Here is a 14,776-nt window from a genome sequence, read left to right on the forward strand (position 1 = left end):
GCTTCCTGGGGTTTTGCAATGCTTGCCCATTGAAGCGTGGCTGTCATGACCAGCCACCTTATTAGGCACCTAGCTACCACAGCACATTCATTAGCTTTCAGGAGAAGCATAGACTGCAGGACAAGCACAATAATGTTGGATTTTATTATGTGTCTACAAAATTCTATCTAAACTTGGCAGTGTATCGAAGAGACTGCCCTTAGTAAGACACCACCAGACAAAGTTGAACAACATCTGACAATTAGAATTTTATTATAACATGCAACAATCATTTTCTAACACCAATATGGTTTGTTTCTTGTCACCTAGCCTTCTTAAATTACGGAAAGAAAAAAATATTGTAAAATGACTGAGATGAGCATACTTTGACAACATGATAAGAAGCCTATGCATCTCCCATAATGCTTCACCCCTGTCCAATGTGTGCCGATCACAGTGAGGATTCTGCGACTAAAGTAAAACTCTTGACTCTTGAAAACCACAGTGGTGGAAAAGCATTGGTTGTCAAGTCAAACGTAGCCACCGTCTCCTGGCCCAGCCTAGGTCGAAAGGAAAGGAACGACAATGAAATGCCACAATTGTAATCTTGTAGAAGCTACCTATAGATGAAGCAGATGTCACAAGCTGCTTGCTTCCAACAGTTGTCAAATGTAATGCTAAAGTTTTACATATAACTCTACTTCTTATGCAAGCTGAACGTTTTTGTACACTTGTATGACAAATTTAGCTTAATATGGCATGTCAAGCACAATAATGGGGATAAGGCCTGATTGCAAGTCTTAAGAACAGTTAGGTACTTTCAGTTCGTTCATAGCACGCAACTTCAGGGACAAAAAATGAACTATACTGGTACATTTCACCACCATGGCCAAATGCTTACAAGTCCCACTGGTTTATCAGCCCAGTTTCTTGGAAGCGACAACCAGGACCATGCATCTAGACAACATGCTCACTAGAATGTTAACTTGTGCCGAGGTTGAAGCCCTCTGCCTACCAATCAACTTCTGGGACATACGTATGCTTCGGCACATGGGGCCTCTGGCGAGTAATGTCCAACTTTAATTTTGAACACCATGTTTTGGGAAGCCACCTAGCAGAGTTATGAAAGGTATTACAAACCAGTAGCTGTGGATGGCATAGCTCGTCCACACCAGCTGTGCATTTGCACGGCCTCGCACGCTTCTCAGCTCCATCTCCTGCATCAAAATCAAATGATTAAGTCTGGTGGATAGTGCAACAGCAGAGTGCTACAGCTGCGTGGTAATATAGGCGTTATACAGCGCGTTCAATTACTTTAGTCTTGGAAGTAACACTAAAGCAGTTGGCCACATCTCAGCAATAAGTACAGTAAAACTTGGCTTACACGCAGTGGCGCACCAACGGGGGGGCGATTTCAGGGGTTGTAACCTCCTCCTGAGGCCAACCTACCCCCCCCCCCCCCCCCTGTAGCTTCCCCGCTGTCCTTCTCACCGGGAGTCCAAAGTTCATTTCATATCCGGAGGTGTCTTGAGGTCGACTTTTCCTGACTGGCTCTAGAAATGTGTTGTATTCACTCATCTGCTCCTAATTTGAAAGAATGCAAACCGCATGCGCTATGGCTCTGCGTTCACTTTCAGGAAAGCAGCTTTCCAAGAAAAAAGATGCTTTCACGAGTAGTCAGTCTGGCCCCTTTTTATTTTCTTTCCCCTTTGATTATTACAATAGAGCATGCCATGGCAAATATAACAATAGAACACATCGAGGGACGAGCTCTCAGTTCACTCCAGTCGCAACCAAAAATCTTTCTCAGATACGTCTAAATGACTGCTTTTCGATTGTCAAGAGATCCTACGTCATAATCTTTCTCTCTCATATAAATTTCATCGAACGAGAATTCAGTTCGCCCTTGAAACGTAAGACTCTCAGCTGTGTTTGGATGTTGTCATAGCCTGAAAATAAAACTCTGCAAAAACACCTACACAAATCGATATCTTCAGTTTTGCTCAGACCCCCTCAAAATCCGGAAGGTATTAATAAATGCGAAGAGCTGGAACACACTGTAACGCACAACGTGAAAAAAAGAAAAGAAAAAAATACAATATATTCAACAAACTAGCCAGGAACGGCTACGAAAAGTGTTTTATACAGAAAGCAGTTCACTTCCAAAAACACGATGGAAGCTGATAAGTCCACCAACAACCCCCCCCCCCCTTCCCAATCAACACGACCACAGAAATGCATCAGTCTCTATTATCTGAGGCGTGAGCGAAACCATCGCTCCCAACGACCGGCCGCCGAAAGAGAAAATTCAAGGCATTGTCTACAAAACTGCTTGTGCTGGCTGCAATGCCAGCTGAACTGAGAACCTGAAAGAAAGATGGGAACGACGTCCCCAATTTTGCAAGAGATCGCAACCCCATAGCCGAACACTCCAAGGACACAGACCGCCGAATCAATTTTCCTGAAACTACTGTCCTCGCAGTTGAAACCAACTACCGGAAATTAATCCTGGCATATGCAAACGACCCTCTTGAAAAGAAGAAAAGAAAAGAAGCCCTCTTCATTACTGTCCCTTCTTCAAACTCTGAAGAAGGAACCGTGTGGTTTCTGAAACGTCGGGACAATGCTCACTGAAATTTTAAAGATGAGAAGGCGTCGGCAGCATCTGATCCATCCGCCAAGCTTCGACACGCGTTTTCTATTTTCTTCGGGGCTGCTGGTGAATGGTACCGTCTGTCTGTTGCTTAATGGCTGCAACGGAGTGGTCACGCATTTTTTCTGAACCTCGTTGACAGCGGACGAACGAGACGTGTTAGTGTGGTGAGAAGAAAGGCCACCTCGCAAGCGGCTCATTCATCAAAGCGACCGCAAAACCATGGAGGCTGCATAGCACGAGCCCACGACGATATTAGTTTAAGCTAGAGCTGTGCGAATAGCAAAATTTTGGGTGCGAAGCGAATTCGAATAATAAAGATTGAGTGCGAATCGAATCGAATAATTTTCGAATATTTCTCAAACATTTTTCGAATAATTCGAAGTGAAATTACAGAAAAAGTTGCAGAGAATCCCTAAGTATGTTCTTGTGAGATAACGACATGAAAGTGTTTCTTTTCGCTAGGTTGATGAAGCACTGGTGGGGTCATATTTCATAGTTGTCTTTCTTATCAAGAATGAGGCAATGTAGAGGCCGAATTCTATTTATGTACGTGATTTGGTGCAATCAAAGTGTTGCCGACAACACTTTACACGTGATAGGCAAAGATGCCATTTCCTCAGCCTCTCCTCCTCTTTCAACTTCTGTGGAAGGCCAACTGATGTGGGAGACAAGGGTGTGCTCCCTTCAAGTCCGGAGTTCCAAATCTGCCTCGTAGACGTCGATATGTAAGAACATCTGAAATTTTGGATGCTAAAAAGCTTCGGCGTCCGATTTTTCGGACTTCCTGCCCAAATTTCAGGTCCAAAACAGCATTAATTGAGCCCCCAACTCTGCCACATCTTTCATCTCCATGTTGGAACCTGCATTTTCTTGAGTTCATAAATTTGCGACCGTAGCGGAGCTTGAAAGACAGCTTTGCCGCAATACGGGGGTGTGAGGAGGTGAAGCATAGTGAAAATCTAGGGACCACTTCCAATCTGACATTGACTGTCTCTTGCCTAAGTTCGACGGTAACGGAGCTTGAAAGGCAGCTTTGCTGCAGTACGGGGATGTGATGAGGTGAAGCATATTGTAAATCTAGGGACCACTTCCAATCGGACTTTCACAGTCTCTTGGCTAAGTTCGACCGTAACGGAGCTTGAAAGGCAGCTTTGTCGCAATACGAAAGTGTAATGAGGTGAAGCATATGGAAAATCTGAAGGGGTCACTTTCAACCGGACGTTGACTGCATTTGTCTTTGGGAAGTTCGAATAGTAAAATTTCAGTGCGAATCGAATCGAATAGCAAACACTATTCGAAAAATATTCGAAATTTCGAATATTCGCACACCCCTAGTTTAAGCACATTCAGTGGTTCCTGCGTTTCTGAGCGAGCCTTGGAGCAACTAGAGTGCGCGTCGCCAGCCATTGTCGCACTATCGCATGCACACAGTGAGCCCAAGCATGCCATGTGTAGTCCATACGTTACGAAGTTGGGAGGAGCAAGAAGCTGTGGCAGAATGAGTAAATGTTTTTAACGACATCTGGCAAGAAAGTGCGGAAGGTCTGTCGGGACGGCACGTCTCCTTTTCTTTTTTTTCAGTAAACATCTCTCGCTCTCTTTTTTTACAACTTCTTTTTTGCATGTACATCGTAAGGAAACTACAAAGTCTGATGTGCACATATGCGCACGTTCAGTTTGCTTGCTAGAACTTGTTGCTGTGTTTACTGTGTGAATCTGCGTCGACAATGACCTACCTTGCCGAAGCCCTCTCGCTGAAGCGCCAGTCGAACACGATCCTCACCCACTACCCAAAAAAGATTCCACGTTCATATTCAAGCGACGCAGCAACAACACCGGAATGTCCGATTACGGCCATAGAGGAACCGGTGACTCAGCAGATATATCGTCGTCTCATGCGTCCATTGACCAGTCCATTGACCTTTACTAAAGATGGTTCAGTCGCCGAACCTATATGCGCCCGAGTGACCTGGGAATCTACGCTGGAAAGTCAGTAAGTGTGGCTATAATGCAGTTTATCCGTGAGCTGAGAATTGTAGTGTATGTGTGCTGCATTGAAGTGTACATACTGTTTATAATCAATACCACGTAGTTTATTAGCAATATTTAAGGTGCACTTCAAAATTTATAGCTTGGTGAGACTCAAAGGAAGCATAGAAAATTATCAGCTGCAGTGTTTTGTAAGAGCTAATGTTGTCATGCATGCGGGCTTATTCTTATGGCATTTTCTTATTACAGTGGTAGCGCAAATACATGGGACACAAGAAATGCACACGAAAACAAACACACGATGCTGGATCTCTTCGTGTGCCTTTCTTGCGTCTCGTTTGTATGCGCTATCAGAGTAATAAAATTTTCAACATCATTTCTCGACCGCCAGCCAGCCGACATGTCAGCACCCTTATCACTACAAGAAATTGCAAAATTACCAAAAATAAGCACCTGCCAAAGAACTTCATTGGTAACTATGTTACGCATTGGTTTATTCAATATGTAGTTTATTTTCTACGTGCACTGCTCCACTGAACGGTTTTTTCGCCTTGTCAAGTTATTTCAAGACCTTTCTGTGAAACGCTGGATAATCAACATCATAATTGAATTGACGTTATTTTTATTATTATTATTATTACTTGGTATTTTATTTGTTGTCGCATTACTCTAGCTGAAGCAAGGAAATGGCATATTATGCAATGTGATTGCCCCCCTCTGCATCTTGTCAGAATTTCAAACCCCCCCCCCCCCCCCCCGTGAGTGAAATCCTGGGTGCGCTAAATGCTTACACATTCCCGATTTGTACAGCTTCCCAGCACTATCCACAATTGGGAACGCAGAAAATGACCTGAGCTTCATTTTTACCCGTTAATATACAGTCTTTTAGGAGTTCAGCACCAGCAATCGGTACATCATAAAATACTTTTTTTGGATGCTATATCCCATGTGAAACAAAGAAGTTGCCAGGCACATATGACTGAGAGCAGTAACTGCCCAGTGCGGCAGCTTTCCTGTAGTATACTACTAGCCCGGCCATGTCACAAAGAAGTGCTGAAACACTCTCTCACAGTGCAAGCAAATCACTGGGCCATGCATCCAGTTTTCTTGCAACCTGCCCTAGAGACAAGAAAGCCTTGGACAGGAAGCACTGCTGCACCTCCCTAGAAATTGGAAATAAAAAAACTCAGCTGGGCGGTTGCACACAGCACTCTATTAACCTTGCAGCTGAGTGCATTCTGTTTCGATGCATGCTGCCTGGAAATGTGTGTGCTGCCTTGCTCTCTCGTTTGTCACGCCTTCACTCTCACAAGTAACTCGTGTGCTCTGTGGGTAGCATGCATGCTCTCCTTTGTTGCTTGTGGCGCATGTGCTTCCTCTCACGCTCTGCATGTGTGCTTTATTATCACAAGCCTTTGGAAGTGCTTGCCCTAATAATTGTATGCAGCTGTTGCTCAGAAGAGTATTGTTTCTCATTCTTTTAGAGCGAAAGCCCTACTACACCACATCTCACAAGGTCATTCATAACGTCACAATGACCTTGAGTTGCCGGCACACATGCCATGTGACTAGGCGAAGGCAAACAAACCACCAACAGACGCTTGCGTGCCCCCCTATCCCCAGCTGCTGTTGTGACGTCACCAGTCCAACAGACACTGTTGAGTGGGTGACCTGTTTGTCTTCTAGCGTGCCCCCTTCCTCTTTTTCCTCGTACTGTGAGCAGGGAGGGCATTTCCCTCATCAGATACGTGCACAACTGCAATGCAACAAATAAATTCTGACTTGTGGGTGGTTTCACCCATAGAGTTTCCTATAAATACACTAGAGGGAACTCTGGCACTAGTGTCTATGGGAGCTGCAATGCATGGCACTTCAGCCAGCATGGGAATGATGAGTAGTACATGGATTTGTCTAAACTTTGTTCTTGCCGCTTCGTTTGGATCCGTATGGCATGGAGCCACTTTGTCGCATGACGAAGTTCAGTAAACGTTGAGCAGTTTGTGGGAATCGAGCGCGCCCTCCCCTTTGGCACCTCGTTCCCCAGCTAGCACGCGTGCTGGCCCCGCGCGGCTCGAGCGCCGGGAATCGCCGTTAATCGGCGACATGGCTACCGTGGCTACGCCGCCAGGCCTTTTTCCTCGGTGTGAGCCATGCGTTGGTCTTCCCCACACGAGCCACGCGTCCGAACTTGCCTGAGCATGCTCGCGCCACCACGTGACCACGCTAGCCTACGTCACTGCGCTGCGCCTGTCCTCATTGGCCGCCAGTGACAACCCCCTTCCCCCATGAGCTCGCTCCTGTCCGGCGCGGGCTTGCCCGCGGGAGATGCTCTCAGGCCAGCACGTGAGGTTGACGCGCTGCTCTAGCAGGTGGCTTCTCAATCGTGTGCTCGACTGCGCCCTTTGTGTGACTGTGTTTTCAATTTCCGCCAAAGACTGATACTTTCTATGAGCTGCGATTGCTAGCTGTTGCATCTTTTTTTTTATGATAGTCGTAGCGCCGCTGGCAAGCGTACTCGATCGGTCTTGCAGAGTTCCCCTTACGGCCTGCAAGCCAGTGACTGTCGTACTGTGCTGCATCTTGGGTTAATAAACCCGTGCTGTTTGTTGACATCCTGCCTCAAGTGCCTTTTCTACGCCGTGCTGGAGAGTCGACGAACCCGGCCGTAGTGTCTTTGTTCGCTGCAGCAGTGGAGAACGTCGCGTTCCTTCCCGGTCGCCTCGTAGGGCAAGCTTTGTGCTAAACCTATCTCCACAAGTTTCACTTCACCACGTTAACCTTTTTAGGCTCACCAATTCAAATTGGCACACGAAGTTCACAACGATCCATTCTTTTATCCGAAACAAAACCAAAACACAACAATAAACAAAGCCACAAGTGCGTTTGAAGCCCGCAAGCCCGAAGACTAGGCAAATCCATGTACTCGCAGTGCCAGAGTTTCCTCTAGTTAATTGTAGGAAACTCTATGGTTTCACCATCACGTCTGCAATAAAGCCGAACATTAATGAAACAATGTGTGCATAGTCTTTGCAAAACCAAGCCAAACATACCTTTCACCCGTGATAAATAGGTTTACAAGAGTTAAATCTCAACCAATTTTTACATACATTGTCCATCTACAAAGCAATGCTGAACATTCTGGACCTATGCAAAATGGGAGGTCGAGCTACTCAATACTTTCTTTTCAGAAGTGCAACGTCGTTATGCTCTCACAACATCAATTTCAGTGGTCCGTTTTTCAAGGCTGTTGTGATTGTGGCCTAGGGCACCGTGACAAACAAATGCCACAGAGATGGAGTTTGCACCCCTTTAAAGCTAATCTCTTCGTATGACAGATCGTGTTGTCATAGTTGCTGATGTTTGTTCTTACGCCGTGATAGCTTGGGGGATGGGGAAAAGCCAAATAGGTTGCTTATTCGTGGAAAGCTTTCTAAGCCCCTCAGGCATTGACATTTTCCTGGATTTCCCGTACGATGCCCTTCCTGTAGTGACCATCGACGCTGCTGACAGTTTTCACACATAATTTTTCATGCAGAGTTCTACCTGCTAGGAAAAAACAAACTTGATCCTTTCAAGGGTGGCCACATGAAGTGGCAATTGCACGATCGCACAATGTGATGTGCCTCGCAGCCTTGTATCAATCGGCAATCACCAATGACAGGAGACAACAGGGGTTCTAAGGCCGGATGATCCAAAACAACTTTGTCATGTTTGTTTTACTTTTCCGAATGTAAAAAGTATTACAAATACTATATTAAGTGTTCAAAAAAGGTCCTGAATGCACTCAGCACGCCAGGAATGTTGTTAGCTGCGTGCTTCGTATAGACGAGAAATAAGCAGTGTAATCATCTTTCTGTCACACAATTCTAAGCACTAGGGAGACCTCCAGCTGTTAGTACAGCTCTTTCATTAATCATTGTTTACTTATCTCACACTAACATCCGTAAGCATGCAATCTTTTATGTTTATACGGCACATCCCTTTAGCTGAGCGTTGTAAAACATCTCATCGTTTATAGGCAACACAAATTTAGTGCTAGTGTATGCGAGTTGCTTAATAACAGGCCGGGTAGGTTTATTTAAAAATATTTCCTCGCTTCTCTGGGTATTGCTGCCACCGAAACGGTGTTCTTTATCGGGCAATCTCTTGACAAAGGCACTGTATACACAGGTCCAATGAGCCCTTAGGGGCCCTGCAACACTTTTCAAAGTAGCCATGGAATGGCTTCACTAAAGGAGCTTATTTCCTCACAAACTGACCACTTGTGAAGGAAAAAACAGCGCTACAAATGGACGAGGACTAAGAAGAAAACACGACACAGGCGCTTCACAATGTTGAATCACCAACTAGCCCACGTTTCTCTTTTAGAACTGACCACTGCAAAATTTTTTAGAATTGGACCAGTACGAGCGGAGTTACAAAGATCTGTTGCACGCCGTAATTGCTTTCTCTCTTCTCTCGTCCTGATGAAAGTGGTGGAAGCTAAGCAGGAAGGGGTGGCAAGGGGGAAGAAGGTGCGTCACGCGTGCCTCGTGACCTTGAGCACTTTTTCTTTTTTTTTTCTTCGAACAGGCAACGTAATTTCAGTGTGATCGCATGCACGGGCAAGTGACGGCCTCCCGCGGCGGGCACAATAACTACCAAGCGTGCCATGTTCAAATCAGCCAATGACGTGGAACTTGTGTCAGTGAGGCAGTGATTTTGAGTCAATAGCATCATTTGTTGAGAGAAGAGGAAGCGATTTTTAGCTGTCTGAGAATTTATTGTAAATCCCAGGCCACGTGCTGCACTATGTTTGGCTCATGTGTTCTTGGGAGCCTCGACTACTGATCGGCAGCATTTTCTGACCATGCTGAAAAGTGTTGCAGGGCCCCTTTAAGCTGCAACGCCCTCGGCGGAATTAGTGCGTGTGGCCGGCCTGCATGATGTGTATTGAAGACCATGCGCGGCACACTTTGGGCAAGACAAGAAAAGTGGCAGCTTTAATGCATGCCCTGGAGTTTAAATATTGAAGCGTGGGACAGTATGCACACTTTTAGCTCCCGGCGCTGCACCAGCACTGCGATGGCTAGTGCTTGTGGCCAGTAAGTCAACACTGTTATGTCTTCTGGCACATCAAGCTTTTGTTAGTAGGCTGATGCACTTTACACAGTCCATAAAACCACGAGCTAAAAGCTTTTTACAATAGCATCTAAAATTTTCGCTTTTAAAGCAAAACTGCGCCTTATTTCAGTGACTTTGGATCTTACGTTCTCACGGATAGCACATTTCTTGCAGAGTTTTTTTTTCTCCTGAAAACTATGAACGAGGTTCTACTGTATTATAGTAGAAAGCTCCATAAGTAGAAAGTGACATGAATGTCATTGTTCGTGGGCACAACCTTCACAAAGTGAAGGTTGGAACGGGCTGCCACTAACTTATTGCAAGAACACTTCACCCAGATGCAGAGAGATGTCGAGTGTTAGCTTGAATTTATATTATGCATATTATCAGAATCTGCAGGTTGAATAATTTCTTGACAAAGAATTCTGTGGTTGAGACTCGCAGTTACAGCTGTAGCCGTGTTCCGAGAGTGCCTGCAACAGGTAGTGTACGAGTTGCAATAGATGATGCATCTTCGATGTTTGCAAAAGCTGCTAGGACCCACCAGATGAAAGACTTGGTCTGGCTCATTGTTGTGCCTGCCACCTCGTCGGCAGCCAGCATTTCGCAATGTCTTCATAGCAGGCTTTTTCAGCACTGCCTTCACCCGGGTTCCTTCCAGCCAGAAGCTTCCTCGTAGGACCGAGGCATAGGCTGGTCGACGAGAGCGCAGCTTCCCCAGGGAGACGTATGGGTTGTCGGGTGTGGTCAGCATTAGCACCACTCCTGCACAAGGCACACATTCTAAAACCACTTCTGAAGTGCTAGAAAAATGAGCAGCCTGGCTCTTCTATCAGCTTGAGCTCCACCTTGACCATTCACTTCATCATAACACAATGAAAAGCAGAATACTGTGAAAACCCACATGTAATGTGAGGTTTCTTTTATAAGTTTTATCATGTGAGATTTCTGCCTTGTATCACATGCGCATGCCAATGTTTTCAGCCCAAAATTTGCATTTGCAGTATCGTTGTTGCTCAGTTTTACCATCATCAAGACTCGTAGCAAAACGAGCGTCATCTTGCAGTGGTGTCACTAGGCCGCTTCTTGCATAGACCTAGAACAGACTCTAGAGGAAAAGTTTCCCATGGGGCCCAGCATAAGACCTCCAATTTCAAGAGCACCGCCGTTATGGTATGCTCTGATTAGAACTGATTACTTCTCTCAAGTATAGCAGGTGTCCAAGGCCCTGGCAACCAGCGTGTCGGAACGGAACGAAAAAAAAAACGATATTTTTTATAGGGACGAAAACATAACCGAAACGTTATCTATTATTTCGTTCCAGAGTCAAACCGAAATTTTTTAAACCGTTTTTTGGTTCACGAGAAAACTTGGCAATCCGGAACAACTGAGGTCATGCAACGTGAGCAAATTTGCATATCTCAGTGTACAGTATTAGCACGTACCTCAGGTAGGAATTCCAAAGCAAAAATATGTTGAAATTGTGCCAAAAACGAAAACAGTGGCAACCAGAGATGTTTATATTAACGCAAGTGGACTTTTGCACGCCTGTCACGCAGGCTAGCTTTGAGAGGGCATTGTCGGCGCTGAAGTTTGTTACAGTGAAAGCTGTTATGAGATCACAACAACCAACTTTGGCGCCATAGTTGTCCGTCACCGCCAGTGTCCGTAACTGCTATCGTGTGAAATAAGAAAAAAATTCGGCAGATCCCACGCCTTGTGGGAATCGGTTTCATGCGAGCAAATCAGTGAGTAGTTGTCTATGCTGCATTTTTTGGCTTTGATCCAAGCCTTCCAAGGTGTATCGACGTGCTTTTGTAAGCGTAGTAGTTGTGTGCACATTGTGGCCTTACCAGGCACGTCAACTACACTGGCGTTTAAAGGGTAACTTAAGGAACACAGACGTGAGTATCATCGAGACGAAGGGCACTTTACAGTGTGAGTATGTGAATATCATACTTAACTATTGTTAGTGTATCCCTCCGGGGTCGAGCAACGCTTGAATATAGCTTGCTGAATCATAGGAATGCAAATGTAATGTTTATTAGACGTCTATGAAAGCGGAGCCAACACTGGAACCACAGATGTTAACCTGACATGATGTCTGCATCGTAGCAGTGCATATGTAACGTTTATTGCTTTTTTTATAAAATTAGATAGCCAGCACTGCAATCAGAATTGACGCTGCTCTGACATTATGCATGCATAGGGTCTTTTTTCCAAAGCAGTTTCAAGACGTGGCGTGGCTCTGTGGTGAAATACCTGACTGCCACTCAAAATGCTTGGGTTCGATTCCTGCTGGGATCCTGATTTTTCTTCTTTGCATTCGTCAAGTGAACACTGCCGACGTCGGTTCTTTTTTTACGCTCTCGCATTTAAATTAACGATTTCTGTTCTCACTGTTCCTGGGAAAATATAAAGTGCCAATCACCTGTGGCGCATACCCGCTCACTGTTGCCCGTGGTATACGGGAATGTGCCACACGTGTCTGGAAGAAAGGATTTGATGACGTACGCGACAGGATTTTTACGTTATTCATGTCATGACCAGGCAGTCATATTCGCCAAACCCTCTTTCTCTCCCATGCTAATTTTGGTCTGCACCAAGCTAAGAAGGTGATCACGATCGAGAGCAGCCAGACGTAGGTGGCTAGATATATAGATAGATAGATACGTAGATGGAAACGCTCAAACTGCCTTGGGTTCGCTAAGAAATGCTCTGCAGTTAAAATGAATTAGAAATAAATTTCTAGGATCGGATGGGATTTTAACCCGTGCCCTCCGCGTGGCAGTTGAGTATTCCACCACAGTGCCACGGTGGTGCTTGTAACTCCTTCGCAAAAATAGTCTATACAGGCGTCATGTGGGGAAAGGAATCGTGTTAACATATGTAATATAGTGTGGCAGAAGAGTAACATGACAACCTGGCGTCACACAATGTGAATTGCGCAACGAATCGGTCGCTGAATGCTTCCAACCCGTTACAAAGGGCTCAGCCATAATTCATCGTCATCAGCCACAGCACAAAGTGCACATCATGCCTTACAGATGTGTAGCAATTCTCCGAAGAATGACGAAAAATGGCATAGCGGATGCTTCGCTACTTCAGAAAAGTTACGGTGATTTAGGGCGTAGTGGGTACCTTGAATATGTACTAGCATTGGCCTCGAGATCTTTGAGTGGCACCCTCTCGCGTGTGACATCAGAGAGGGGACTCGGGTGCCGCTCTTCGTGCGCGCGCTCGCTGCGTGAAGGCTACCCGATGCTACCGGCCAGTCTGTCCTGCTCGAGTTATTGAAACATGAATGGGCAAGTTCATAAAGCAATTTGTACTGAATGTTCAAGCAAAATGCCCAGCGAACTCGAGCGGAGCTGCTGTCAGGAGCACGTTCAGTGTCGATTGCTCCTGGTGTCGTCTGCTAGCCATCAATGTGTACATCTGCATGTATGGTGACGATTTCTTTTCGCTACTGTTCTATGGCCGTGGCGCACTCAAAATGACTTTCCGGCCCGTTTTCAATCACTAATTTTAGCGTTCGGGCTTCGGCTACCGTGTCTGCATTAAAGTGCAGTATATGTATACCGCGTGCTGCACGTGTGTTCGGTTGCCAAGCCTGCTCCTTCGATTCAATTCTTTTGTTCAGAGTTTTAAACGCGCGACAAGCGATGTGTGATGTCATTCAAATCAAATAAATGGTCGTTACAGGCAACAACTTCTGATTAAATCCAAGTTTTCAGCAGCTTCCGTGTAAGCGTGTAGTAAGTAGTTGAAGTTTAAACAAGAAATAAAAAGGGTGAGAGCACGTGTCAAAAGGGGATGCACGACGGTGATATAAAATATATCGTAGGTTGTGCGGAGTTGTCTTTTCTTTATTTTTGCAGCATATTTTATTCACTACGTTAATAAATCAACGTTTCCTGACTCGTTCCCGGCCGTTTGAAAGCATGCTGAACAGAATTAGTGTAGTCATACTAACGTAGATAAATACAAAGCTTTTGCATCGAAAATTCTAGTAAGATGTACTTGCTATAAAATAGTGTAATTCACTCTCAACAGTCGACTCCTGATAGGGCGTGATGCAGTCACTCTACCAAAAAGACTCGCAGGGTCCCTTATGCATTTGCCTAAGACGATTGGAAGGCGAAAGCCATCTTCTTGTTTTTGTTCAGTCGATGTATTCTTCCTTCCCCGCCTCCTTCCGAATGCCTTTTGGATTTAACGTGATTTCGCACTGCCTCCAGGATCGGAGGCATTGCAAGCTTTCTATACATCACCTGGTTTTGCATTGCCTCCGTGTTCGACACACCGATCACGGAGGCAATGCAAACCGAAGATGTCATGTGATGACGTAATCATGTGACGGGACGTTATGACGTCACAAATTTTGGCGGTCTGTGATGTCATGAGGACGTCATAAGGTAACGTCATCGTGTGAGGATTTTTGCATCACTCGTGTTGACGCTTCCGACTAGGGTCGCCGACGGTGCATTTTCGCGTTTGTTCAGGAATCCAAAGCTTCCATCGTAAAATATTTAACCTTGTTACGCGCGGTAAAGAATAGCAATAACCAGCCGAAGGGGCCAAAAGAATGACTGCCAGTTGGGCGTGTTGGTATAGGTTCATGATGAAACGAAGCGCTCCGTCCTGTGTCCTTTCTGAGTCTTCGTATATTTTGCGCTTGTTTCATCATGAGCCAAAAGAATGATGAGAAAGAGCTCCCTTGCTCCTCTTCCTAGACATATTCGCCAATTTTTCGTACTGTTTATCAAGCTGTATTGGTGGCAAATGAAACACGAACAGCGGAGCGCGTTCCCGAAGCATCAGGAACTGTATAATGCGCGCCGTCCTGTCATCACCATTTACAGGCACGCACACCCGATTAGGCAGCACTGTGCAATCGAAAGCATGAATCTGGCTCACGAGCGGCAAACCGCATGAGTGTATCTATATCTAGTCATAAGGGTGCGAACTGTACCACACGCACCACTGCTGGCGTTTTATTCGGGCGCGATAGTACGTGTAACAAGTTTTAATGTGCATCCAACTCGC

At 45.5% G+C, this 14,776-nt stretch overlaps 1 protein-coding gene across 5 annotated transcripts in view; it reads right to left on the bottom strand.

Moving 5' to 3' along the window:
* Positions 1–223: 223 nt before the first annotated feature.
* LOC119397070 (F-box only protein 9) overlaps positions 224–14,776 on the bottom strand; it is a 59,749-nt gene continuing 45,196 nt past the window's right edge. For 4 of the 5 annotated variants that reach the window (XM_037664507.2, XM_037664506.2, XM_037664508.2 and 1 more), the window contains 3 exons: positions 10,272–10,492; positions 1,120–1,196; positions 224–539 (listed from right to left, as the gene is read on the bottom strand). In XM_037664507.2, the coding sequence (XP_037520435.1) occupies positions 431–539; positions 1,120–1,196; positions 10,272–10,492 (407 nt within the window). In that variant the 3' untranslated portion in view covers positions 224–430. The remainder of the gene's footprint in view (positions 540–1,119; positions 1,197–10,271; positions 10,493–14,776) is intronic. The other variant, XM_037664509.2, reaches the window with a different exon arrangement.

This window comes from Rhipicephalus sanguineus, chromosome 6 (genome assembly GCF_013339695.2).
Source record: "Rhipicephalus sanguineus isolate Rsan-2018 chromosome 6, BIME_Rsan_1.4, whole genome shotgun sequence".
Classification (NCBI taxonomy): Eukaryota; Metazoa; Arthropoda; class Arachnida; order Ixodida; family Ixodidae; genus Rhipicephalus; species Rhipicephalus sanguineus.